Source organism: Haemaphysalis longicornis, unplaced genomic scaffold (genome assembly GCF_048455015.1).
Source record: "Haemaphysalis longicornis isolate Haplotype H1 unplaced genomic scaffold, Haemaphysalis longicornis Haplotype H1 scaffold_11, whole genome shotgun sequence".
Classification (NCBI taxonomy): Eukaryota; Metazoa; Arthropoda; class Arachnida; order Ixodida; family Ixodidae; genus Haemaphysalis; species Haemaphysalis longicornis.
In genome coordinates this window covers 127456569-127484037 of record NW_027526214.1, presented here as the reverse complement: position 1 = coordinate 127484037, position 27469 = coordinate 127456569, and the positions used below count along the sequence as shown (strand labels likewise).

Here is a 27469-nt window from a genome sequence, read left to right as displayed (position 1 = left end):
GCCAAATAGAATGGAGAAAATCCCGTCGTTTCTTGGATCGCGGTGTTGTACGCAAAGGTCACGAATGGGAGCACTTCGTCCCAAGTTCGGTGCTCGACGTCTGCGTACATGGCTATCATATCTGTCATTGTCTATTTATTTATTTATTTTGTTACGAACAAGAGGACAATCCCCGATGTCGAACCATAGGCGAAGACGAGGAAGTGGCTGACGCGCAGCCGGTGTGAGCTCGGCGATAGCCGCCATGTAAATAGTGTCAAATACATCATCCGCATCTCATGGTTCATGTCCTGTGCCACGTAACATGTTTCGTGGAGGTGCTGGGTTTCTCCCCGTCCTGGCCCCGGCGTCGCTCCGTCTCGGCACCGGCGCAAACATCGAGGGTACACGGGCCGTGTCGGGCAGCCCCAGCCCCGCCGCGACCAGCACATGACGATACCCCCGCCCCGTGTCCCCAGCCCGTGAGAAGCCGTTCAAGAACCAAGACGCGACGAGATGTGACCAGCGAAGACTTGTCGCCCAGCCGTGTATGAATGTATGAAAGGAGATGAATGGTACAGGCGCTAGTGAACGAAACGCGATAGTGCGCCAGACTCCGCAGCCGCGAAAGCAGCATCGACAGTGACAACAAAACGAAAAACCACCGACGACGAAGACGACAGGCGCGCGTCTGTGAACCCGCTCCATCTTGGATAACGGTCATTAAAGGCCTTTCGTCAGCTACCTTGCGTTGAGCAATACATCCCCTTAGAATTGGTGGAGGTTGCTGTGGTCCTGACCTCTCTCTACACTGGAACTCCGCTCCCGGACGCTCCCCAGCGCCATGGCTCCTCCTCGCGAGACTGAGCCCCCGGCTGCACCTCCTCCGACGACCATCATCTGTTCCGGTTCCATTCGTCAGCGGGATCCCCCATTCTTCAATGGCCAAGACGAGCAGGACGTGGAAGACTGGCTCGCCACGTACGACAGAGTAAGCGCCCACAACTGGGGTGACAACGTGAAGCGGAACAACGTGGAATTTTACCTCACCGGTACGGCCGAGCTTTGGTATGGCAACCACGGAAAGCAATACCCCACGTGGTCGGAATTCAAATCGAGGTTTTCGGAACACTTCGGTCGCCCTTCAGTGCGGAAGCGTCATGCAGAGCAGCGCTTGCGAGAACGAGCGCAGCAGCCCGGTGAGAGCTTCCTCAGTTACATCGAGGAAGTTGTGGATTTGTGCAGGAGGGTGAACGCCACGATGAGCGACGAGGACACAATTAAGCACATCCTCAAAGGCATTTTAGATGACGCCTTTCAAATGCTGCTGGCGAAGAATCCCCAAACGGTCACCGACGTCATCAACCTGTGCCAGAGCTATGACGAGCTCAGGAGACAGCGAGCTCTAACACGGCGATCTGTTGGCCCCGATGTGTCGAGCTTAACTGCTGGTAGCGACAACACTCTGCCTCCGCGCATTCAGCAGTTCATCCGGGAAGAAGTTGCCCGTCAGCTTTCCCTAGTTCCCTTCACACCGACGTCTGACGCCACCCTTGCCCCTTCGTTTAGAAGTGCTATCCAGCAGCAGGTGGCCGATACCATTCCATGCTCCCGCCAACACGCACCTGTGACCGCTTCGCTTATCGGTGCCGGCATCGCGCAACCCACACCACCTGCTGTTACGCCCACGTACGTGACCCCGGTGCAAACACTACCTGTTGCCGGACCTCTAACCTACGCCGACGCCATCTCCAGACCCTTTGCCGAAACCGTCACAAGTCAGCCAATCTTCCCGGTCATGCCGCAACAGCCCACTGAGCTCACAGGAAGACCAACGTATCCCAGCTACCTGCCGATGCCGCCTGTGTTGCAGAGGCCGCCACGCGTACGGCTTGACCCGTCATCTTCGACCACCGCTTGGCGCACGCCGGACAATCGACCAATCTGCTTTGTTTGCTTAACTCCCGGACACGTGGCGCGTTACTGCCGCCGCGGGGGGATGCCTTCACGGCAGCCTTCTTGGAACGTGCCGTATGTCTCGCCACAGTCGATGCCTCGTGCTCCGACCACTTTTGTCGAGACGTCTCCGCCCGCCAGCTCGCGTGACACCACCAACCGTCACCCATCCCCGCGACGCCGTTCACTTTCGCCGATGCGTCGGCGCCCCTTGCCTCCTGAAGCGGAAAACTAGGCGCTGCAGTTCCGGAGGCACGATCTGCGTCATCGTCGAAACGTTCAAGACCTACCTTCTTACCCAATAACGTCGTCGACATTATAATAGACGGAGTCGCCACTCATGCGCTTGTCGACACTGGAGCCGCCGTTTCAGTTATCCGCCTAGAGCTTTGCCGCCGCCTGAAAAAGGTTATGACGCCGCATTTTGGATCACCCTTACGTACTGCTTCAGCACGTTCGATCGAACCAGTCGGTACGTGTACTGCCCGGGTGATCATCCAGGACGTTCTGTACATTGTTCAGTTCATTGCCCTCTCTTCATGCTCACATGACGTCATCCTGGGATGGGATTTCCTCTCCCGGCACAACGCTATCATTGACTGCGCCCGAGCCGAAGTTGAGTTGTTTTCGCCCCTTGATATACCATCAGAAATTTCTCCAACACCACTTTCCGTGAAAGTTTCTGTCGCCGACGACACTACTATCCCTTCATGCTCCACCGTCCCTGTGCCCTTGATCTGCCATCTTCCTTCCGACGTCAATGCAATTTTCACGCCGTCGCAATTGTTCTGCCAACGCCGATGTCTGTTGCTTCCTTTCGCCTTGCTGAGTATCCGCGATGGCCAAACCGGCCTGTTCGTTTCTAATCCTCGAGCTAGTCCTCGCGCTTTGCTCCGCGGCGCGTCCAAGGCACTCGCCGAGTCAGTGGAGTCCGCCGTTTTCAACGCCGACCTTACGCCGCCCCAACGAGACCAACTGATGAAACTACTGTGTAAATTTCATTCGTCCTTTGACTGTGCGCAGACGTCGCTTGGTCGCACCACGACGGTCAGCCACCCTATCGACACCGGCTCCCACGCACCTTTCCGCCAGCGACCTTACCGCGTTGCTCCTTCCGAAAGGAGCATAATTGACGAACAAGTGGGTGACATGCTCCAGCGTGGTATCATTCGACAATCGAACAGCCCCTGGGCGTCACCGGTACTACTCGTACGGAAAAAGGACGGCTCCATCCGTTTTTGTGTCGACTACCGTCGCCTAAACAAAATAACTCGCAAGGATGTTTATCCGCTACCACGCATCGACGACGCCCTAGATTGCCTTCAAGGAGCAGAATATTTCTCGTCCCTTGATCTACGCTCCGGATACTGGCAAGTACCGATGGCAGATGCGTATCGTCGGAAAACAGCCTTTGTTACTCCAGATGGTTTATATAAATTTAACGTCATGCCGTTCGGCCTGTGCAACGCGCCAGCCACATTCGAACGGATGATGGACAATATTCTTCGCGGCCTCAAATGGAAAATATGCCTGTGTTACATGGATGACGTTGTAGTGTTCTCACCCGACTTTTCCACGCATCTACGGCGGCTCGAGAAAGTTTTAGCTTGTATGAAGTACGCAGGCCTTCAACTAAACCTAAAGAAGTGCCGATTTGCTGCTCGCCAGCTGACGATCCTTGGCCACGTCGTTTCCAGAGATGGCGTTCTTCCTGATCCGGACAAGCTTCGTGCCGTGGCTGAATTCCCGAAGCCGACCACGATCAAAGAGCTTCGTAGCTTCATCGGGCTATGCTCGTATTTCCGCCGCTTTGTGCGTAACTTCGCCTCCTTCATCGCGCCATTGACACAACTTCTTGGCAACAAGACGGGTCTTTTGGCATGGTCTTCGGCTTGCGACAAGGCCTTTACAACACTACGTCGCCTCCTCACGTCCCCGCCAATTCTTCGCCATTTCGACCCGTCGGCCCCGACTGAAATCCACACCGATGCGAGTGGAGTTGGTCTGGGTGCTGTTCTGGCTCAAAGGAAGGCCGGGTTCCACGAATACGTGCTCGCTTACGCGAGCCGCACACTCACGCCTGCAGAGACGAATTACTTGTCGTCCCTGAGAGACCCTTCTGGCCGACTGGCACGTTGGGCAAGCCTTCAGGACTTTAACGTCCGCGTGGTGTATCGGTCTGGCCGCAAGCACCACGACGCTGACGCCCTCTCCCGGTGTCCGATGTTGCCTGACGAGACGACTAATTCCCCCTCTGAGTGCTTTGTATCGCTCGTTGACGTGAGTTCCATGCCATCTGAACAGCGAAAAGATTCGTGGGTCATGTCGCTTTACAACTACCTTTCGAAACCGTCGAACTCGTCGGTACCTCGAGCAATTCGGCGCCAAGCGTCCCACTTCGCTATTCGTGATGGCTTGCTGTACAGGCGGAACTACCACCCTAATGGGCGCAAATGGCTGCTCGTCATTCCCCGCCATCTGCGCTCTGAAGTGTGCGACCAGTTTCACAGTGAGCCTCAGTGTGCTCACGCCGGCGTACTAAAGACCTACGAACGCCTTAGACTGCGATATGACTGGCGTGGTATGTATGGCTTCGTTCGTCGTTATGTTCGCTCTTGCACGGACTGTCAATGGCGCAAGCCACCACCCCCTCGTGCGTCTGGCCCGATGCAGCCTTTGGCGTGCCCGATTCGACCTTTTGACCGGGTAGGAATCGATCTCTACGGACCCCTCCCCTGCACTGCGGCTGGCAATAGGTGTGTCATCGTAGCCGTCGACCACCTGACACGGTACGCCGAAACCGCTGCTCTGCGTGCCGGTACTGCCGACGCCGTTGGAGCATTTCTGCTCAACCGCATCATCCTTCGTCACGGCGCTCCTCGGGAACTTCTCAGTGACAGGGGTCGTGTCTTTCTATTTTATTTATTTATTTATTTATTATACCTCAAAGGCCCCGTTAAGGGCGTTACATGAGGGGGTAAACAAGTCACTGAAGGATGATTTGTGCGATGGCTTCTTTGAAATGAGTGATGCAGGAGTGGTGCACGGCGTCAGAAGGCAGATCATTCCAGTCCCTAGATGTTTGAAGAAAAAATGAAGAATGGTGTGCGGCAGTATGCGCACGAGCAGGATAAACAGCTTTCGAATGGCTTAGTCGACATGAAAGGCGATGAGCAGGAATTAAAGCCTGGTTTAGGTGTATGGAATGATAAAAGCGATGAAAAAGGCATAGTCGGTGAAGTTCGCGCCGCGACACTAGGTCAGCAAGATTAGCTCGAGATTTGAGTTCGGTTACGTTGGTTAGATAGGAGTAATCTGAGTAAATAAATCTGGCTGCACGGTTCTGGATCGATTCAAGTGTGTTAGTAAGAGTGATTTGATGGGGATCCCAAACGGCACATGCGTATTCCAGTTTTGGGCGGACAAGTGTTAGATAAGTAAGAAGTTTAACGGAAGGCGGAGCGAGTCGCAAGTTTCTTCGAAGATAGCCAAGTACACGGTTAGCGTCATTGATAATATTCATGACATGGGGTGACCAGGTGAGATGTGAAGTTATGGTAATGCCAAGGTATTTACATGAACTAACTGGCGTAATTTCAGAATTAGATATAGAGTATTTAGCGGGTGAGTAAGCCGGGCGACGGTGAATGGACAGGACACATGTTTTCTGAATATTAAGAGACATTAGCCACTTTTCGCCCCATGACTGCACCAGAGAAAGATCTGATTGTAAGGTGGCGGAGTCGTTAGTACTGCGGAGAGGACGGTAAATTACACAGTCGTCGGCGAAAAGGCGGATGTTAGAAGATATGTTATTAGGCAGGTCATTAATGTAGATTAGGAAAAGCAGAGGGCCAAGAACAGTACCTTGAGGTACGCCTGAAGACACAGTGGAAAGAGAGGAGCAATGGTTATTAGCATAAACGAACTGTTGGCGGTTAGTTAAGAACCCGCATATCCAATTAAATACCAGGTTATTAAGGTTAAGGCGCGAGAGCTTGAGAACTAACCTTTGATGGGATACTTTGTCAAAAGCCTTCTCAAAATCAAGGAAAATGGCATCTACGGGTATGTTAACGTCGATGCTGGAACTAAGGTCGTTAATGAAGAGAGCAAGTTGAGTGTCACATGATAAACCTTTTTGAAATCCATGCTGGCTGGGGTGAAAGAATTTAACGGAATTGAGAAATTTTATGACATGTGAATATATGACATGTTCCATTAATTTAGACCATACACTAGTGATGGAAATGGGACGATAATTATTCGGAGAAGTTGCTGGACCTTTCTTTGGGACAGGAATGATCTTGCCGAGCTTCCAGTCTTCCGGCACCACACCGCATGAAAGTGATTGCTGAAATATGTGCGAAAGGATAACGCTGGTTAACAACTTAGTGTTTTTTAGAATTTTAGAATTGATACCATCGGTACCAGCGGATGAAGTAAGCTTCAACGCATTTTTTTATTTTATGATACCGTTAGGATCAAAAGCAATGTCCGGCATAACTGGGTTATCCAAAGGAGGGCAGTCTGGAAGCGTATCATTTGAGTCAGAAGTAAAGACAGAGCAGAAGACGGAATTTAGTACATGGGGGGCGGCATGTTCAGGAATAGGGGTACCGTTTTCGTGAAGCAATGCTAAGGAGCGCTGCGGGTTAGGATTAATGGCTTTCCAAAAATGCTTTGGATTACTGCGTAACATGTTAGGCAAAGTGGAAGAAAAAAAAGAACGCTTGGAGTTCATTGCAAGTGATTTGAATAATTTAGCCGCGTTGTTGTATCTATTCCAAGCGCTGGCGCTGTTCGACTGTTTAGCGGAACGGTACAAACGCTTTTTTTTGTTGTTAAGTCGCTTGAGGGATGTATTGAACCAAGGTGAGGATGGCCGTTCAGTGATTGTGGTAGTGGGAATGTACTTATTATTCAGCTCATGCATTTTACTCTTGAACAAGGACCAGTTAGTTTCAAGGGGGCGTTGAAAAAAGCTAGTTAGATACCAATCACTGAATATGGATAGTTCATTGTTAATAGCAGTGTAGTTTCCCTTATCGTACAGTGTGATTGTCTTCTTGGTAAGTTTCCGCCGTGGTAGTTGGTTTGAAAAAGTGGCATGCAGTACAACGTGATCGCTTATCTCTGGGAGGGAAATTAAAGATGCAAGGTTTGCGGGATGTGACGTCAGAACAAGGTCAAGGATGTTTGCGGAATGCTCTGTAACTCGTGTTGGAAAGGAGACTAGCTGGGACAAACCAAATGTTAAGCACGTGTTAGCAAAGTCACTATCAACATTGTGTTTCGAAAGTGTTAGAGGGGTGTCGGACCAGGTTATTCCAGGAAAGTTGAAGTCGCCTACTAAAATAACCGGAATGTTAGGATAAGAGGTATGCAAGAGATAAAGTACATCGTGGAAGCTAGTAACAAATGAAGCATCAGCGTCGGGAGGGCGATAACATACTCCAATGATGACGGGGGGGTATGAATATTTGCAGTTGACGAACATTATTTCAAGGGGAGAGTGAACGGCTACCTCAGTGCAATTTAAACTGGTGTGAGCGGCAATGAGAATTCCACCACCCCGTTTATCATGACGATCACGCCGAAAAATGGTGAAGCCGGGAAAACAGGAAGCTAGTTCAGAATCGGAAATGGAAGGGTTAAGCCAAGTTTCAGTTAACAGAACGATATTGCATTCGGTCATGTCGATAAGGTTGCAAAGTGAATCGCGTTTCGGTAAGAGGCTACGTGTGTTAGTGTATACGATTGACAGCAGTTCGGTGTTTGTGTTAGGTTGTGCGCCGGCGGAAAGAGATAGCTATGGAGGGCGTGGAATTACTTTTTCTGAAGCATGATCAAAAATGTAGACGGTATCACCAATGGTTAGTTTGTCGTAACGGAGCTTGTACGTTTTCTGCGACGCTTTACCAAATTCAAGAAGATGTTTACGGGCTTTGCGGGCACTCGGGGAAAAATCCTCACTTATGCTGTAGATAGTGCCCTTTAGTTTTTTGGCGTTGGTTAGTACTCGTTCACGGTCTTTAAAATGATTGAACTGGACAATGATGGGTCTATGTTTGTCTTGGTGAAAACGACCAATTCGATGGGCGCGTTCAACATCTCTCTCTTGGAGTGAAATCTCGAGTTTTGCACTACACAAATCAATGATGCGCTTCTCGGATTGTGCCCAAGTTTCGTCAGCAGCATCTTCAAAGCCATAGAACACAAGGTTACAGCGTCGTTGCCGGTCCTCAGAGCCATCCATCCGGGCAACTAGAGTAGCTATATTGTCGCAGTTCTGTTCGGCCAGAGACTGTAAGTCTTCAACTTTTTCTTTGATGGTGGCATTGGCTGAGCAGTCTTCTTCGATTTTGGAAAGTCTTTTAGTTATTTCTTCAAATTTTTGATCACTTTGCAATAGGGTGGTACGAATTGATTTAATTTCTTCAAGTAGGGACTCCTGACTGGATTGGATAGCACTGAGCACGGACATAACATCGTTACTCGTTTGAGTAGAAAAAGAGCGAGTTACAGGACCGGGGTTTTCCTCAATATCTCCGGACAACAGTAAAAGGGCTCGGAGGACATGAAAGCAGCAGTGCTAAAGGCCTGCCGCATCGTCCACCGCACGACTACTGCATATCACCCGCAGACGAACGGCTTAACCGAACGTTTTAACCGCACCCTGGGGGACATGCTGGCAATGTATGCGTCATCCGACCATTCCAAGTGGGATATGATTCTTCCATTCGTAACCTACGCCTACAACACTGCCAAGCAAGCCACCACGGGTTTCCCTCCCTTCTCCCTTGTGTATGGACGCGAGCCGTCGTGCCTGCTTGACACGATCCTCCCCTACAGCCCCGACGTGTCTGAAGCCTTGTCAATCTCTGACGTCACCCGACGTGCGGAGGAGTGTCGCCAACTGGCTCGCTCGTTCACGTCAGACGAGCAAGGATGCCAAAAGTTCCGCCATGATGCGTCGACGCCTACCCCAGAATTTTCTCCGGATCATCTCGTTTGGCTCTGGATTCCGGCCACGACTCCTGGGCTGTCGAGCAAGCTCATTTCAAAGTATCACGGACCGTATCGTGTACTCGAACGCACGTCGCCTGTCAATTATGTGGTCGAGCCTCTGAATCCTTCCTCTGACCATCGCTGCCGTGGCCGAGAGACCGTTCACGTAGCACGCCTGAAGCCATACTTCGAACCCGCCATGGTCTTGTGCCCCTAAGTCGCCAGGATGGCTCCTATTCGTCCCGGGGAAATTGTAAAGGAGATGAATGGTACACGCGCTAGTGAACGAAACGCGATAGTGCGCCAGACTCCGCAGCCGCGAAAGCAGCATCGACAGTGACAACAAAACGAAAAACCACCGACGACGAAGACGACAGGCGCGCGTCTGTGAACCCGCTCCATCTTGGATAACGGTCATTAAAGGCCTTTCGTCAGCTACCTTGCGTTGAGCAATACATCCCCTTAGAATTTATTTATTTATACAGGTACCTACATCGCCCTCACGGGCATTATTGTAGGGGGGGAAACAAGCAAAGGAATACAGTACAGTTAATATAGCAAAAAATGGTTGCGGGTAAAAGGCTGTATGGTGGAAACAACAAAGTGTTGACTTACACTGTCATAAATAAGGCATCACATTGCAAATACAAAGCAAAAACGCAAAAAAAGAAGAGTGCTATCGGTTACACAGGGCAATAAAATAAAATAAAAAGCAATTAGTACGAAACGCATCAGAAATGTACAGTAGGGATTAGTTCAACAAAAAATTGTGCGAATTTCTAACAAAAGATGAGGGAGGCGCAGAGACAATTTCCTCTGGCAAGCCGTTCCACTCATGCATGGTCCTTGGAAAAAAGGCGCATTTGAATGCGTTGATCCTGGACGCGTATTCACGCAGTTTTAAAGAATGGTCAGTACGGGGTGACACATAGGTAGGTGGTCTTATATACTGATTCTTGTCGATGCCTGTTCTGTTCATGAATATGCTGTAAAATAGGGACAGTCGTAGGTATTTTCGCCGGTCAGCTAACAGAGGCCATTGTAATCCTGAACGAATGTCAGCTGATCTTACGGTGAAGTTATAATTGCTTGCCACAAAGCGTGCTGCTCGTGCCTGTACACGCTCTAGGGCTTCTATATTTGATTTTGTTGAGGGGTCCTAGGCACTGCAAGCATATTCCAATATGAGACGCACATAGGATATGTATAGTGTTTCTTTCAACTTAGTTGGTGCCTGTCTAAAATTGCGCCTCAAAATTTAGCACGCGACTAGCCTTTGATGTTAAGTAATTAATATAAGCGTTCCAAGACAGGTTGGCAGAAAAAATGATCCCTAGATATTTATATTCTGATGCAACCGGCAAGGTAGCCCCGGCCATTACGTAATTTGAAATCCGAGGCTGTTTTTTGTTCGTAAACCTCACCAATTTACACACCGGCACATTTAATGTCATACTCCATGAATCACACCAAGAGGCGCTCTGTAAGTCCATTTGTTTGGGGTGGTACGGCGTTGTTCGACGGTGGCTGGTGTTACTCAAGCGGAGTATGTCCTGCGTCAGTTTCGACGTGAACGCCGAGCCGCGATCAGTGATTAACACTTTGGGAGCCCCATGTCGCAAAACAATTGACTCAATGAAAAATTTCGCTATTTCAGCGCTTGTTCCGAGTGGCAGCGCCTTAGACTCTGCGAAGCGGGTTAAGTAATCCGTCGCTACCACAATCCACCGATTGCCTGAGTTGGACACGGGGAATGGGCCCAGAAGATCCAGGTCACTTTGTTCGAAAGCTGTCAGTGGGGGCTGGATAGGATGTAGAAATCCGGCCGGCTTTGTTGGCGGCTTCTTCCGCCTCTGGCATTCTCGGCATGTTTGCGTGTAGTGACGGACTGATTTCGGAAGACGACGCCAGTAGTACTTTTCTCGTATCCCGACTAGTGTGCGGCTATATCCGAGATGTCCGGCGGTGGGGTGGTCATGAGAAGCTTCGATGATTTCGTCGCGAAGGCTGTCTCGCACAACGAGAAGCCACGACCTGCCGTTTGAGTCAAAGCTCTTTTTGTAGAGGACGCCCTGTCGAAGACTGAACGAGGACACGTTACGGGAGAAAACTTTGGGAAGGTCAACTTGTTGGCCTTGAAGGTATGCCGTAAGTTTTTGAAGCTCAGTGTCCTGTCGTTGCAGTGCGGCCATATCAGATCCATGCAGTACTCCGAGGAAGGCGTCGTCATCATCGACTTCCGGTTGAGCGCTTTTCACGGAGGCCCGAGACAGGCAGTCCGCATCACTGTGTTTGCGGCCCGACTTGTAAATGATGGAAAAATAAATTCTTGAAGGCGTAGTCCCCAATGACCGAGTCGTCCGGATGGGTCCCTCAGGTTGGCAAGCCAGCACAGTGAATGATGATCTGTGACTACACGGAATGGACTACCATACAGATAGGGACGAAACTTTGTAATTGCCCAAATGACTGCAAGGCGCTCCTTTTCGTGGTTGAATAGTTTTTCTCCGCTTTGGTTAGCGTACGGCTCGCGTAAGCGATGACTCGCTTATCTCCATCCTGCATTTTGATGAGCACAGCACAAAGTCCCGCGCTACTTGCATCGGTATGGACTTCAGTTTCAGCCTCCTGGTCAAAATGGCCTAAGACGGGCGTCGTTTCCAGAGCGGATTTTAAAGGGGTCCTGAAATACCTTCCGCCGATGCATGGATGTACATGTACCCAAATAAAGCAATGTATTTGCAATCTCCTCCCGCAAGAATTATGTTAAAGCGATGAGTATTAGCTGAGAAATCGCAAATCAAAAACCGCGCATTCGCGTCCCTCCGCGTTTCCTCCTCCTTTCGACTTACTCTCCGCTGTTGACGGCGCGTTGCCTTGCCTCCCATGATGCTGCGCTCCGCAGAGGTGACGTACTTCCGCTATTGTCGTCTGCTACGGGCAAGCTTTGTTGACACCATGAATCATGCACTCCGCTCACGGCTGGAAAAGCGAACGAAAAATCTGGCCGCATGTATGCGGCGGCCTGCAGCCTTGCCGTTTCGCGGTGTACGTTGCTGGCGGCACATGACTTTTTATCGGCGGCGAACTCGCAGCCGCACAAGGAGGGTCGTGGGCTCGTTCCCTTGATGCACCGCGCACTGTTTATCCAAAAAGCGCCGTATCAGATGTGGCCCCGCTGGTGCCGGGTCTTATTTTGCGGCGGTGGTAATTCCTGCCGGAGGCATGTGAAGAAGTCATATTAAATCGATACAGAACCCGTGCACAAAACGCTTCAACCATGTGACCAGTTCAGCTTGGGGCGACGCGTGGTGGAGAGCGCCAACGTTGGCAAAACATGCTCCGTCGCGGCTCTGAGCTTTCTAGCGCTGGAGCGAGCGCCATTTCTTTGACAATCTCAAACATCGGTTGCCTTGGCAACAAGGCACAAACCGCTCCAGAAGTCAGTTACGGTTGCGTGATCCCGGTTCAGCTTGGGGCCCCACTTCGCGACATGTGGGAACTGCAGGCGTACCACTCACTCCCATTGGGAAGTGCGAGATGCGTTTGGCATTACAGGAGGCGATGGTGTGCGTGTTGTGGACGCCTTTGTTTCGCGATGAAATGCGACGTTGTGCTTCTGCGGGTGGATAGTGCTTCCCATGGTCTGCATTATCTTTCTCGTGCGACGTTCGACTCAACCTCGCATGGGGTATGTGCAGTGTGCGTGGCTAAAAGCCATCGGCTTGTGCGCCAGAGCTAAGTGACTTGCTGTTCGTCCCCGCAAACCGCGCGCGAGGTGAGTACCGAATTTACGACGGGCAGGAGGCAACCCATCCTCTGTCAATCGTGGTTCAGACTTTCAACGCATGTTGTGACGTTGCATTCGTTAGAAACGCATCTCTGGATTGTTTTGAAGCTGAATAAAATGTATGCGTGAAACCCGGGCATTCGGCTCAGGGCGTTCTCTGCGATTGCACGAAAGAAGTGCCACGGGGCTTGAACGCTTTCTTTATGGAACGTACTCAGGTAAGAGAATATCCATGTCGTGTTATGGCCGTGTTGCATTCAATACAAACGGTTAAGCGTTTGTTTTACACTTGTTTCGTTTGTCGTAAAATGCCCAAGCACTCCGACACTCCGCTGGCAGATCAGCCGGCGAGCCGACGCTGAGCAGACGACTCATCTCTTTGCCGGAAGTACGTGAAAAAGCTGCCCAATAGCACGATGTCTAGCTCATGACGAACATCTGGGAATCGATGATGTAGACATGTGAAGATGGCGGCGTCCAAAAACACGAAGGAAAGGGTGAGAAAAAAACGACAAACTTTGCAACAAAAGTGTGAGCTTTCCGCTGCGCGTACAAGAGTAATACTTGGCACAGAGGACGTTGACGACCCAATCTAACGGTTGCGCTAGTTCATTTAGTGTGCTCAAAATGCCTTTCAGGGCCCCTTTAAGTCCTCGAATGCGCGATGTTGTTCTTCATTCCACTCGAACGGGACCCGTTCTTTTGTAAGGTAAGTCAGTGGGGCAGCTATCTGGGAGAAGTTCTTGACGAAGCGGCGATAGTAAGCGCACAGACCCAGGAACCTTCTCACTGCCGACTTGTCAGACGGTGTTGGGAAGGCGCGAACCGCGGCTGTTTTCGCTGGGTCAGCACTTACACGTGCACTACTAAAAATGCGGCCTAGGAACTTCAGCTCATCGTACGCAAACCGGAATTTTTTTGGATTGAGCCTTCAGTACTTCTCTAAGTCGTCGTAAGTGTTCGTCGAACGTACTTGCAAAGATGACGACGTCATCGAGATAAACGAGGCAAGTCTGCCATTTAAGGCCGGCGAGAACGGTGTCCATTACACGCTGGAAGGTCGGTGGTGCTGTACATAGCCCGAAAGGCATCACTTTGAACTCATAGAGCCCATCTGGGGTAATAAAGGCCGTCTTTTCTCGGTCCCACTCGTCAACCTCAATCTGCCAGTACCCACTCTTCAGGTCTATTGACGAGAAGAAGCGGGCATGGCGGAGCCGATCGAGAGTGTCATCGATGCGTGGAAGCGGGTACAGGTCCTTCTTTGTTATTTTTTTTAACCGCCGATAATCCACGCAAAACCGCAGTGTCCCATCCTTCTTCTTTACAAGCACCACTGGTGCAGCGCAGGGACTGTTAGACGGTTGAATGACATCGTCCTTCAGCATGTCTCTCACCTGGGTTTGTATTGCCTCTCGTTCTTTGGGCGAAACTCGGTACGGCGGTTGGCGAGTTGGATGCGTGGCGTCATCAGTCAAAATCCGGTGCTTAGCAACGGTGGTTCGGCCAACTCCGGACGGCGTAGCAAAGCAATGACGAAATTCGTCGAGCAGTGAAAGCAACTCACTCTTTTGTTGAACCGAAAGTTTTGAGTTCACGTCGAGTTCCAGACTTGCTGCCGTTTCCGGCAGAGACGATGTATCGGCGTCGGACACCACGTCAACAGCTGAGATTTCCGCGATGCCTTCCACGTGGGCTACGGTCATGCCCTTGGTGAGGTGCTGCGACTCGTTTCGAAAATTGGTCACCAGAACTTCTGCGCATTGATTTTGAAGCCGCAGTAGGCCTCTGGCGACACCGATTCCCTTCTCCAGAAGAAGCTGGATAATAGCCTTGATCGTTAGAAGTACAGAGTGTCATTCGGGACAATATATAGTGTTTTATTGACGGTATTGGTGGTACGTTGTGACGATTTCTGTGTTGCGTTTCACCTTCACGATCACTGCCTACCCGCGGTGGCTCAGTGGCTAAGGTCGCGGGTTCGATTCCCGGCCGCGGCGGCCACTTTTCTGATGGAGGCGAAAAGCAAAAACGCCCGTGTGTACGAGATTTCGGCGCACGATAAAGATCCCCAGGTGGTCAAAATTAATCCGGAGCCCTCCACTACGGCGCGCCTCATCGCCTGCGTTGCGTCGGCGCGTTAAACCCTACAATCAATCAACGATCACTGCCTTGTGCTCGGAGAAGTGCAGAGACAGTGGTTCTTCCAGCGGGGCTAGATTGCAGTTGGTAAAGACGAGGTCTTTGCACGTTCCCCGGATGGCCGTCGGTACATTCCGGAACGCGCTTATATACGCATTGCACCGCAGCGCCCTCTCGTTCACTCTAGTTGCAAGTGTTATTGCAACTGCTGTTTTTCGGCGAATTATCGTTGACAGTTTATTCTTTCTGCGTTTACTGCCCTTTGAAATTCGCGCTCTTTGCTAGAGCAGTTTGCGGCGCTCTCCCCAGATGGCGCTCGGAAAGGCTCTCGCCTATTAGATACAAGGAATTAAATGCTATAGAAGCTCAAATCCTGAGGCAAATACAAACAAACACGTATCCACATAAATCACGACTGGCAAAAATGTTCCCCAATTCCTTCCAAGAAACATGCACAAAATGCGGAGATATAGCCACGCTATTTCACGCAACCTGGGCGTGCCCGCGCATCTGGCCCCAGGAAAACAATAGTATACAGATTAATCCTATCGAGACATGGGAGGCAGCCCTTACCAGCTCATCTCTCGAAGATCAGCTACTTCTGATCCAGAGAGCCAAGGTGGGAGCCGTTGCATCTGGAGCCCTGGACGTGGGGCCCCACCCATGAGCTCCCTCTCAACTTTTCACCCCTGCCCCCTTCCCCTTTCTTCTCACAATAAAAGTTCTACACCAACAACAAGTGTGCGCCGCTCTCGATAGATGGCTTACAATGCTGTTTGCACGCACAACTACAGACAACGGCACCAGCATTGCAAAGTCCTAAAGTGCTTCGCACTTAAAAAAATCTCGGGGCAAGTATCGTCTTTCCCTGGTTCCTACATGCGCAGAAAGAGTGGGCCAGCAAAGTTCCACTATAAGAGGAAAAAACTAACGGGGTCCTACAACGTTAAATGAAGTTTTTACTGCAAAGCAGTAGTTGTCTAACCCCCCCCCCCCCCCAGTTTTCATTGTGTGTCATCGATTTACTCGGTGCGGCTCCGGGGCTCCTCCTCACCACCTCTGACACATCTTTCACAATTATACTCCCCCTCGCCTCCAACGATGCCCCTTTGGCAAGTGGCGCAGTCGGAAACTAACATATTTAACAGCCACATATTTGTATCCGGTGTCGGAAGCTAGCATCGATATGCAGTTGTCAGATGATTGCGAAAAATAAACAGAAGCACGGATTGGCGTAAAGAAATGCACTGACGATTACTACTCTCCATGATATGAAATTTCTGCGCAGCGCGAGCTGCAGTCTTCTCGGTCACGGCGCAGTTCTGCTGCGTCTCAGGAAGTGTTCGCGTGATCAGCGAACGTACAGCGGCGTGCGCTACTTTGCTGCTACCTCGCAGTGCGCCACTTCCGGCCAGCATGTTCCAAATCGCGTTTGAACATCCCGCGCAAATGTCACGTGGTAGCCCCGCACAAGGGAGCAGCGAGCATGTTGTGGCATATCGTTTTTGAACGTCCCACGCAAACGTAACGTGGTTTGGATTAGCCAAGAATGGAGCAACTTCTGGGGAAAGTGTCAGGAGGCGGGCACTCCTTGGTCACCACACATGAACCATGGGTGAGGGAAGGGTAGTGAGAGAGATGACGCCGTAGCAGCACGTGTCTTACTCTACTACACCCTTCGCTAGACGCTGCTATCCGTTTTCTTTTTTTCGTCGCTGCTGCGTTCGTTCACTCGATTACGTGGACATAGCCTAGTTAACGGCTTCCAAAGGGCTGCGCCCTAAACCGACGGAAACCCGCTGTCGCCGTTTGCACTCAAATTCACTTCGCCAGATCGCTGCGAATGCCTCCCGGTAGAAGAGAAACTTCCCCAGTTTGAACGTCGGTTTGAGCCCATATTTCTTTTTGAGCTTGGAAGGACTTCCGAGCGACATTTTCCCCGGTGTCTTTCACCGGTTGCCGGTTGCTGCCGGTTGCCGCCGGTTGTTACCGGTTGCCGCCATCACCGGTTGCCGGTTTATGCCTGCACGGTTCGCGGGTAGAAACAGGGGGGCGTGCATGCACAGCCAGGCTCCATACCGCTACCGATGTGCCACCTCCGGTTGTGCTGGTATTTAGATGTCCAAATTACAAGGCTCAATATGGTTAGTCGGCTGTGCTCAATCGAATGGTTCGGTTGTGGGTTGATGTGTTACACAGACATCTTACACACACAGTAAGATGGATACGAGGGGTAAGGAAAACGGACAGCCACATTTTTGTATGCGAGAATAGGTTTAATAGCCTTCCAGGTTTTAAATCGTTATGGGACTGATGCATCCCCTTCGTTTGGAGGAAGAAGAGCAAGAATCGAAGCGTTTGCCCGTGCACAAGCGCGAATGGGTGCAAAAACAACGGAAAGCTGCTGGCACCGCCGTTACCGCCTCAAGTTTAGCTTGTGGAAGAGCGGCGAATCCCTCCCGGATGAAGAGCAAATTGCCCGCTTGGAACGCCGGCGTGAGCCAGTATGACTTCTTCAGAGGGCTTTCAGGGGATATTTTCGCCAGCGTCTGTCACTTCTCAGCAGGCGCGCATGACCGGTTGCCAGTTTATGCGTGCGCAGGTTTGTACTGGAGATGAGTGGGAGGCAGGAGGTGAGGCGTGCACGAGCAGCTGTAGGTTGCACGCCCGTACTCATGCATGGCATGTCCATTCTGCTGGTGTGAGATTTAAACACGGACGTCGGGAGTCCTTCGTGGTAGACACGATTGGGTTTGTGTGTTAGGCTATGTTTATATCACCGACGCAAAACCCGTATCGCGATCTATGGACGTAAAAAATGCCACTTTCTGCAGTTCGGTTGACTGGAACGTGAAAAGGCTTCATTCTTTAAAGTATTACGACAGTTGCGACAACGGTCTGAACCCGGCCTTACACAAAAAGTAAGATGCTTACGACGCGGGCGGGACACACGCAGTTCCATGTTTATCTGCTAGAACAAAGTGTGGATGCGTCAGAGGTTCAGTAAAGCTTGATGTCGCGGTAGTTGGTGTAACATCATTTTGAAGGTACGTTGCGCTTGCTGTGAACACAAACACTTGCACGGGAAAAAAACGTAGGCTTTCACGAGAGGACGGCGCAACGTACCTTTAAAAATCGCGTCAGAGGTTTATTCAGCTGGTTGCCTAGGAAATATGCTCCACCGCAAATTACGATAAACGTGTTTTGTTTCGTGCACTCGTTGAACTGCGTCCAGCTTTTCAGGTCATCCTTCTTCACACAGGGGAAGGGCACTAAAACTAGGCGGTAGCCTAGTTTTTAAGCTGTGAGCGCGCAGTGAACGCATATTGGAAAGCTTGGCGCACCCAACAGTCTAGATGCGAATGTCCAGTGACCTTGGATGCAGCCGCCCTGGGTGTACCATTTCGCTACGGCACGTGCCTTTACTCCTTCCCCGCATCCCTCTCCCCAAACCCCCTGGAACAAACACGTGATTACACCATCACTACGCGCAACTGTACATAACACTGGCTTCCCCTTCGCTAAGCTCAGTTGCACACTACAAGATATTTACAAAACAAACAGTTTTCTGCGTCTGTACCTGGAGCCTTCATTCCAAAAATAAAAGCTCCCCTCACTTTGAAAATGCATTGACTGAACACGAATGTTGCAACGCGTGCATTGGGCACTGAATAGTACTGTCGCAGATATTTTGCAGCCTATGGCTAGGAAGACGGATATTGTAGCAGCAGAGGGTATGGGCCCAATAGAGTAACCAGCCGAATGAAATATACAGGGTGAACTGACTATTCGGAACTATTCTTTCGACTGTTTTGCATCCACTTACCAGAACCTGAGGTATGCCGTACAGTTGCCCTTAATTCACTGCTACGAATGTTTGCAGGCAGGTCTTGAACTACAGCGAAACGAACGCCACGTCAAAGACCAAATCTCAACAAGATGTGACAGCGTGATAAATCAGAAATGTACCAAGATATCCCTCCAGGTCTGAACAAAAAAAGTGTTATTGTATCTCTACGTAGACGTAACTCGCTTTGCTCAATAAACCTCCATACTGGTTAGAAGCCTGGTATAAAACCAGAAGGTGCCTATACACAGTGAGCTATTTGGAACTTAACCTCCGGTTTTTGCAGTCCATAGTGCATGTCAGCATACTTTCATAGCATGGTAACGTAAAGTAATGTGATACAATACTTTCGAGAATTCGCCAGGGCTGCAAAAACACTATTTTGCCTTGCATTTTGCAAGACTATTTTACCTTGCATGTATGATTACCGAAAATCGTAATGGCTACTGCCGCAGACGACAGCCCCCGAGTCCTGGAATTTGTTTTGGTCTTGTATTTTCGCTGTTGCCAGTACACTAGCAGCTGGTTGTTCGTTTTGTTCGAAAGACTGCTTAACAGCCTTCAGCCTCTGTGTTACAGAGGCTGACGGCTATCTGCAACTCCTCGGGCTCCGCATATGACCGGCTTCGCAAGGGTTGGAGCGATGTCGGCAGTGTCTCTTCCGTAGCGGTATCCAAAGCGATACCTTAACTAACTCCTTGAGCTAGTGTACGCTATTTTATGTATAGTAGTATGTTAAAAAGTTACGCACACGCAAAATATGGTGTGGACAAACATGAGACGTCAACCGAGCGCAAAGAAACAGCAAGGTGAGCGAGCCCGAGTGACGCAGACGATGGATGCGATAATACCTAAGCCCACGTCACGGAGACGTAAGGTCCCTGAAATTACTAAGGTAGCGCCATCTTTAGATCTCGCCGCCTTTCGCACTCGCCCGCGCTCCTTTCCTCCTTCGTTTTTTGCCATTTTCTTTTTCGCCGGCGAACGCCACGCGCCATTGGCCAACGGCCAGTGACGTAGTACCTCGTCCCCGCGTTGTTTGTTTTTTCTTCTCTTCGCCGCCACTGTCCATTTAAATTCGCCATTTTAGGCTCAGCGGCCTCGGAGCAGGCCTTATCGAAGCCGCCAGCGTATAACTACCGATAACAACCGAAGAGTCAGCTGCTCGTTTCAAACAAATGTTGCGTCGGCGTCACTGTATGTACACTCTAAGAAAAAAGGGTGTGGTAGTTTCTCCCTTAAGGGTGGAACAGGAATGTATCATATATTTCTCCCTGAGAGGTAGAAAGATTCTCCCTTTAAGAGGGAGGAGCGCGTTTCTACCCCTAGGAGTGGAGGAAGATTTCCCCGTTTCGTGAGCTAATGGAGGAGTGTTCCTCCCCTGGCAGCGTCACCCAAGCAAGGCTTGTCATGCGCGATAGGCCTAGCGAGCTGATCGGTTTGAGGATCGAGGAAGTACAAATACGTAGGTTACCGTGGTTGTGTGCGCTTAAAATGGTCTAAAATAACCAAGAAATTACCTACCGAGCACGAGAACTGTGGTTAGCAAGCGATGTCGCCAATCGTATATGCGCGACTTCTTGCATTCGTCTCGCTGCGCGCCCCGCCTACGCTCTCACAGCGAACGCGCCGCCGTAAACAAAGTAGAAGTCATACCGATTGCTTCCAAAATGCCGCCTTTATTTCCGAAAGGCTCGTAACCCCGCCGTTCACCGCACTCAAGATCACAAGCATCCAGTGCGGCCGTTTGAGAACAACCAGTTGTTGTTAGTCGTCTTACCTTGCTACAACCGATGCATCAAAACGCGGATCGTCTGCAATCTCAGCGCAAAGGCTATGCAGGAAACACGAAAAACGTATCCGTCGCTGTCGTAACCATCGCAACCGTCCGAGCGAGGAGATGGCAATGCTCGCCCCCTGGCGTGCTCGAAGTAAAGCAATCGTAAACGTTTTAAAATGACCGATAGATGACGCAAAAAAAAAGTAGGGGTGGGGAGGGGCAGCTACTAAGCATCACCATTAGCGGGCACTTACATCAAAGCGTTTCCTTGGTTTCCTTTATGGATAACGTATATTATTATAGCCAACATCACAGAGGCCGCATGTGGGAGGGCACATATTGGGACGAAACATAGCACAACATAGCGACATACACTTCCTTAAAGGCACTGCCAACGCACAATACACGCAACACACAACATCACAAGCATAATACACATATACGTAGTACACCACAACATATAGTACACTTTACACATGTCCGCATGATCACAAGCCACAACTAAACATTGAAACGGCGACAAAGTATTTATAACCCTGATCGCCGAGAATGCAGGTAGGAACAGTGAGATCGTTGCTTGTTTCGATACCCCACGGCAGTGCGTAAGCCCTAGGTGGATTTTGTTATTTCATCAAATGTAACTCGTGCAATTGCAAACTTTTATTAATTGGAGGTTTTGTAAGAAGCAGTAAAATAGCTCAAAGAAGAAAAAACGTTTCACGACACAGCGCGGAAGGTATGTTTGGGTGATGATACTTATTGCCTCGCCTTCGCTATTTTACCGTAGAGCGCACCGCTGGTCTGGCAACCATTCAACCAAGTTGTTGCTGAATGGGGGCCTCTTGTTGGTAACTGATGCTTCAATATGCTGCGGTCCGTGCTCGTTGACGAAAAAAGGGGCAGTTTGCTATCATCGCTGACCTCTTTTACCCTTGGGCGTCAGTATAAAACGTCCACAAATGCAGTGGTAACGTTTGACAGGGCGCAGGCGAGTCGCACACGGCAAGCATGCAGCGGTGCCCACAGAATGTGCTTCAAACACACGGCTGGCGAGCCGTGCGTTAGCGTGGCGGGCACGAGGTAATAATAAATAGAAAGACAGCGAGAAAACAAGCAAGCAGCATACCACGGGGGCGGTGTTGCTCATAATCGTCGTATGCGCCCGATCGGCGAAAGCCACAGTGCAACGATGAACGGTTTCGTTTTCGGCGTCGGCGCCGACAGGAGATTGCAGACGACAGGGGAGAATATTTCCTCCCCCGTTTCGGTGTTTCGTAGAGGCCGTACAGAGGGCGCTACGTGTAATTAGCTAAAGGGAGAATCTCGCGGGTCCGGGGCAGAAAACCCTCGATTTCCTCCTTTTCTCTAACCTTTTTTCTTAGAGTGTAGCTTCGCGATGCCGAGTGCTCACGGCCAGCTCGGCTGTAGCAAGCTGTAATTTATCAAAGCCCACCCATGAATCAATGCTAGCTGTACAGCATAAAAAGGATTCACAATTGCGCTTGTTACCGCGCTTCTTGCCTTGGAATACGGTAGTTATTGTAGAACTGGGCACTTCTAAGCTGAGCGCATTCTTTAACTGCGCGTTCTTTGTGCCAGCCTTTTCCAGATATGCCCGACAGGGCCTTACTCGAAGTAATTGTGAACGCCAATCGCACGAACATTGCTATGCCACGGACACACTGCCAAAAGTACAGCCGTCATGGGCGATGCCAACGAGGAGACGCGAGAACTTTGACCCTGACAGCAGCCTATAACGACGTGAAGGTGACATATTTTGCAACGGCGTCAAAGCACCGGAAAGTGCACGGAATAAAGGTGGCATGAATGTCAGTAGCTAATGCGGGACGCATACTGAGCGCTGCCGAATGATCTACACCTAACGCAAAAAATGCGAATGTAAAAAAGCCAGCGCAGCGCTCGAACTGCTGCGAACCAAGGTCACCGCGAACCATGCGCAAGCCCTCTGTGCAGCGCTTGCAGGACCACAACTTAATCACGCAAGAACGGAATTACTGTAACAGAGCGATTTGAAACGTCCAGGTTCGATCCTTTCGCATTCACGAACTATCCTGAGCATGCCGCACACGTAAAGAAACACCACGCTGTGTGTATGCGCCAGCGGCATCTATCCCGCAAATATCCCCTTCTACAAAAAATATACAACAAAACAGCCTCACTTAGGGCGTGTTGGTAATACGGGGCTCTAGAAATACTATGTAACAGAGCAGTTTGAAACGTCCACGTTCGATCCTTTCGCGTTCACGAACTATCGTGAGCATGCCGCACACGTAAACAAACACCGCGCTGTCCGTATGCACCCGCGGCATCCACCCCGCAAATATCCCCTTCTAGACAAAAATATACAACAAAACAGCCTCACTTAATGCGTGTTCGTAAAACGGGGCTCTAGAAATGCTAATAATGCTACCAAAGAGCGATTGCGGCGCGAAAACAAGAGCAAACTGCACGAAAAACTGCAGCGAGCGGCCCGAAGCGTTGCGAGGGCGTCTGCTCTGAGGAAGCCAACAAGTATGGCGGCCCCGCCGCGGAGTTAAAGGGACCGCGGCGCCGCGGGTGAGGGGAGAGAAAAAAGAGGAGGGCACCGGAGAAGGACGGAGCAGTTGGCGCTACCTTACCATTTTTAGGGACCTTACAGAGACGCGCTTCGCAGCGCCGCCCGTGGCCGTGCTCACCGCCAATACTGCGCCGGCGCTATGTAAGCACGCTACATATGTCAGTGGTGCTGCTCAGCTTTCAGCTTCAGTAGAGTTCCCAACTCAGTGCATGCCCTACTGCCGCGGTGACAAAATTCACTTCAGTTCGGAACGATACAGAATTGGACGGCATAGTCCACGGTCGGTTTTAGTTCATTCGTCAAAGCACTGGTTTGTGTGTATAAACAAATGAAGCGCGTGCAAGGAGACGCCAATATGCCTGAATGCTCGTTGATGGTCGTGCACTCGACCACGGAGCTCATGCAAAGAAATAAACTGTAGCAAATGCAATCTGTCACGCCATAATTGAAACCGAAACCAGTTTATCGGAACAGAGAGCTGTTAGCTCCCCCCCTCCCCTTATAGCTTCCTCTTCATTGCCAAAGATAGCTATTTATGGGCCACTGCCTGTTTGCCAATGTGCGATTATCTGATTTCGTTCGATCTCCTACTACGCACGCCCACAGTCCCTCCGTCGGCTAACAACCACAGTTACTGATGTGATATGTTCTTATTTGACACCAGACAAGTATTAAAGTCGCAATGCCTCCTGAACAACGCTGACATATTAAAATCTTATGGTTGTTCACTGTGCCACACATTTGGAAGCAACCGGGCGGCTAATTCCATCAAAATGTACAGCAGAAATGAAGATGGACATGGTCATGGGAATGACTGTTGCGAAGCCTGATGTTACCAGTGCAATCCTACCTGGTATGAAAGGAGAGACAGTGGCTCGAGAGACTTGCAACGCTGTATCGCAATGGAAAAATGTGATGGTCAAATAAACTTCAGTGTACATAATTGACTGCATTTGTAGATGAGGGAGAACCTAGCGGGAGAACCTAGCGACCGAGATCAAAAGTTGGACTGCTATATCATTAGAAATGTGTCAGCATAAATATTAAGAAGTTTTATAGGTATATTATAGAAGTTTTATTGTATATTGTTGTATATTATAGAAGTTTTATAGGTATTTATAGGTATCGAGGATATTGTCGATTTGTGCAGGCGCGTCAATGACGCAATGCGCGAAAGCGAGAAGATCAGACATATCATGAAGGGCATTGAAGAAGACGCTTTCCAGATGTTGCTGAGCAAAAACCCACAAAACATCTGTGAAGTCGTCAGCTTATGTCAAAGCTACGACGAGCTGCGAAAGCAGCGCGTCTACGCTCGCCACCGCCCATCTGCAACTGACGCATCCCTTTCAGCGCTGTCCTTCGACGACCCTTCAGTACAAGAGAGGATTAAGGACCTCGTGCGCGAAGAGGTCCTTAACTTTCTCTTCTCTCGTGTACACTACCGACTTCGTGTACTCAAATGCCTGGCGCGGCTTCACCGCTTCATCAGATTACTCGGGAACAAGTCGCTGAGGCTCTTCCTTCGACCTGTCAGCAGACAACTGTGACGGCGCCCCTTTCTTATGCCGACGTTGCATGTGCACCACGCCACCCAGGTTTCTCTGGGCCATACCCTTTGTCAACGCCTATTGCTTATGATGGAGTCATCGCAAGACCTCGTTACACCGGCCTCCCTTTGGTGCGCTCTACCCCGGCCCCAGCACGTCCTCCCCTTCGAGTCACAACGTCCGCCAACACTAACCCCTGGCGCACTGCGGACAATCGCCCTATATGTTTTGTTTGCCGCATCCCGGGTCACGTTGCTCGTTTCTGCCGTCGTCGTGTTCAGCCACCCGATTATGCCTACCGAGGTCCCGCCTATGACAGCAATCCCTATGTGACGCACCAACCCTACGCGCCCACGTCTCCCGGGCAGCCGCGTAGTTCTTTTGCTTCTGACGAAAACAGCCGCCACCGGTCGCCTTCGCCCCGTCGCCGTTCCTTGTCGCCGATGCACTGTCGTCCCAGCGCACCGCCCGAGGAAAACTGATGAGCGCAGTTCCGGAGGCAAGAACTGCGGCATCATCGAACTACTGAAGTCCTCCTGTTTCTCCTACGAATGCGATCGAAGTCAATGTTGAGGGAGTCGTTACGTATGCCCTTGTCGATACAGGAGCTGCCGTGTCCGTCATGCATGCGAAGCTCTGCCGCAAAATTCGAAAAGTAATAACTCCGGCACCTGGCCTTCGTCTGCGCACTGCCAGCGCTCAACACGTGGCTCCTTTGGCTGCGTGCACGGCCAGAGTGGTAATTCAAGACGTTCTTTACTTTGTCGAATTTTTAGTGTTGCCGTCATGTTCACATGATATCATATTGGGCTGGGACTTTTTGTCGCGTAACGAAGCCGTCATCGATTGTGCCCGCGCGGAAGTTGAACTGTTTCCCCTGTGTACAGCGCCATTGGCCGATATGCCACTTGTTCATCCTTCTAAGCTTGTCGCCGCTACAAATGCAGATATACCGCCTTTGTCTGCCGTTCTGGTTCCCGTGTCTTGTACTTCTGTCCCCGACTCAACGATCCTCTTCACGCCTTCCGAACTATTCTCACGACGCAAGAATCTGACACTTCCTACTGCTGTTCTTTGCCTCAAGAATGGTTGTTCCACCTTTCCCGTCTGCAATACTTCCGTATCGCCACTGACGTTGACTGCCGGAGAGTGCCTTGGATACGTCGAAGTTATAGACAACACTTTCATCGTGGACGTGTCTGATGATACCCCTCCGCCTGCTGTCAGCGCTCTTACTCCAACCTGTGCATCGACATCAAGCGTTTTCCTACCTTCCATCGACCTTGGCCTCTCCTCATCGCAGCGCGATCGCCTCATCGCGCTTTCGGACCCGTTCCTTGGCTCTTTCGACCATGAGAAAACTTCTTTGGGCCGTTCTTCGAATGTTCGTCACCACATTGACACCGGGACCCATGCTCCTTTACGTCAGCGACCATACCGCGTCTCAGCTACTGAGCGCAATGTCATTGAAGCGCAAGTGACCGATATGCTGCAACGAAATGTTATTCAACCATCCAGCAGCCCCTGGGCATCCCCGGTTGTCCTGGTCAAAAAGAAAGACGGCTCCATTCGATTTTGCGTCGATTACCGACGCCTCAACAAAATTACCCGCAAAGACGTCTATCCCTTACCGCGTATAGACGACGCTCTGGACGGCTTGCAAGGCGCAGAGTTTTTCACATCCTTAGACCTGCGATCTGGCTACTGGCAGGTTGCTATGGCGGACGCCGATCGCCCTCAAACGGCTTTTATTACACCTGACGGATTATACGAGTTTAACGTCATGCCGTTCGGCCTCTGCAACGCTCCAGCTACATTTGAGCGGATGATGGACAGCATTTTGCGTGGGTTGAAATGGAAAATATGTTTATGTTACTCAGACGATGTTGTCGTGTTCTCTCCCGACTTTGACACGCACCTCCAACGTCTGGAACAAGTTTTGAAATGCCTCACTTCAGCTGGGCTTCAACTTACTCTAAAGAAATGCCACTTCGCTGCTCGCAAACTTGCCATCCTTGGCCATGTGGTTTCCAGAGAAGGCATTCTACCGGATCCTGCTAAACTTCAAGCCGTCGCAGAGTTTCCCAAGCCAAGAACTATGAAGGAGCTGCGCAGTTTTATTGGGCTCTGCTCTTATTTCCGCCGTTTCGTTCGTGACTTTGCCTCTATTATTTCCCCCTTGACGCGTATTCTCGGGAGTGGCACTGACATCACTGCTTGGTCGCCAGCCTGCGACAATGCATTTGCCCGACTGCGCAAACTGCTTACAACGCCACCTATACTTCGACACTTCGACCCCTCAGCACCGACCGAACTCCACACCGACGCTAGCGGTATCGGCCTGGGAGCTGTTCTCGCGCAGCGTAAACCGGGAATCGATGAATACGTTGTTGCATATGCAAGCCGCACCCTTACGAAACCAGAATCTAATTATTCGGTGACCGAAAAAGAGTGCTTGGCCATCATATGGGCCATCAACAAATTCCGCCCGTACCTTTACGGCCGCCGTTTCGATGTGGTTACGGACCATCATGCCCTTTGTTGGTTGGCGTCGTTGAAAGACCCTTCTGGCCGGCTCGGTCGCTGGGCTCTTCGCCTCCAAGAATTTGACGTTAACATCGTCTACCGCTCCGGCCGCAAACATCACGACGCCGACGCCCTATCACGTTCTCCTCTATCCGTTGATAGTGCTTCGCTCGACGAGTCGGATGGCAACCTGCACGCCCCCTCGTTCGAGGACATGGTCAACGAGCAGCACAAGGACCCCTGGATAGCTTCCATCCTGGCATATCTTTCCAACCAAGCTACTGCTCCCGTGTCCAGGGCACTTCGCTGA

The 27469-nt window shown here is 50.7% G+C and overlaps 1 protein-coding gene across 1 annotated transcript; it reads left to right on the top strand.

Moving 5' to 3' along the window:
• The first annotated feature begins 823 nt into the window (after window positions 1-823).
• On the top strand, window positions 824-27469 carry LOC144160805 (uncharacterized). Its single transcript, XM_077691961.1, has 2 exons — window positions 824-1815; window positions 27322-27469. The coding sequence occupies exons 1-2, from the start codon at window positions 824-826 to the stop codon at window positions 27467-27469; spliced, it is 1140 nt and encodes a 379-aa protein (XP_077548087.1).

What these genes read in the sequence shown, in the direction of transcription:
- LOC144160805 (XM_077691961.1), top strand. Translation starts at nt 824, where the DNA reads ATGGCTCCTCCTCGCGAGACTGAGCCCCCGGCTGCACCTCCTCCGACG. An exon ending in GAGCTCACAGGAAGACCAAC is followed by an intron (nt 1,816 to 27,321) that starts GTATCCCAGCTA and finishes ATCCGTTGATAG; the next exon opens with TGCTTCGCTCGACGAGTCGG.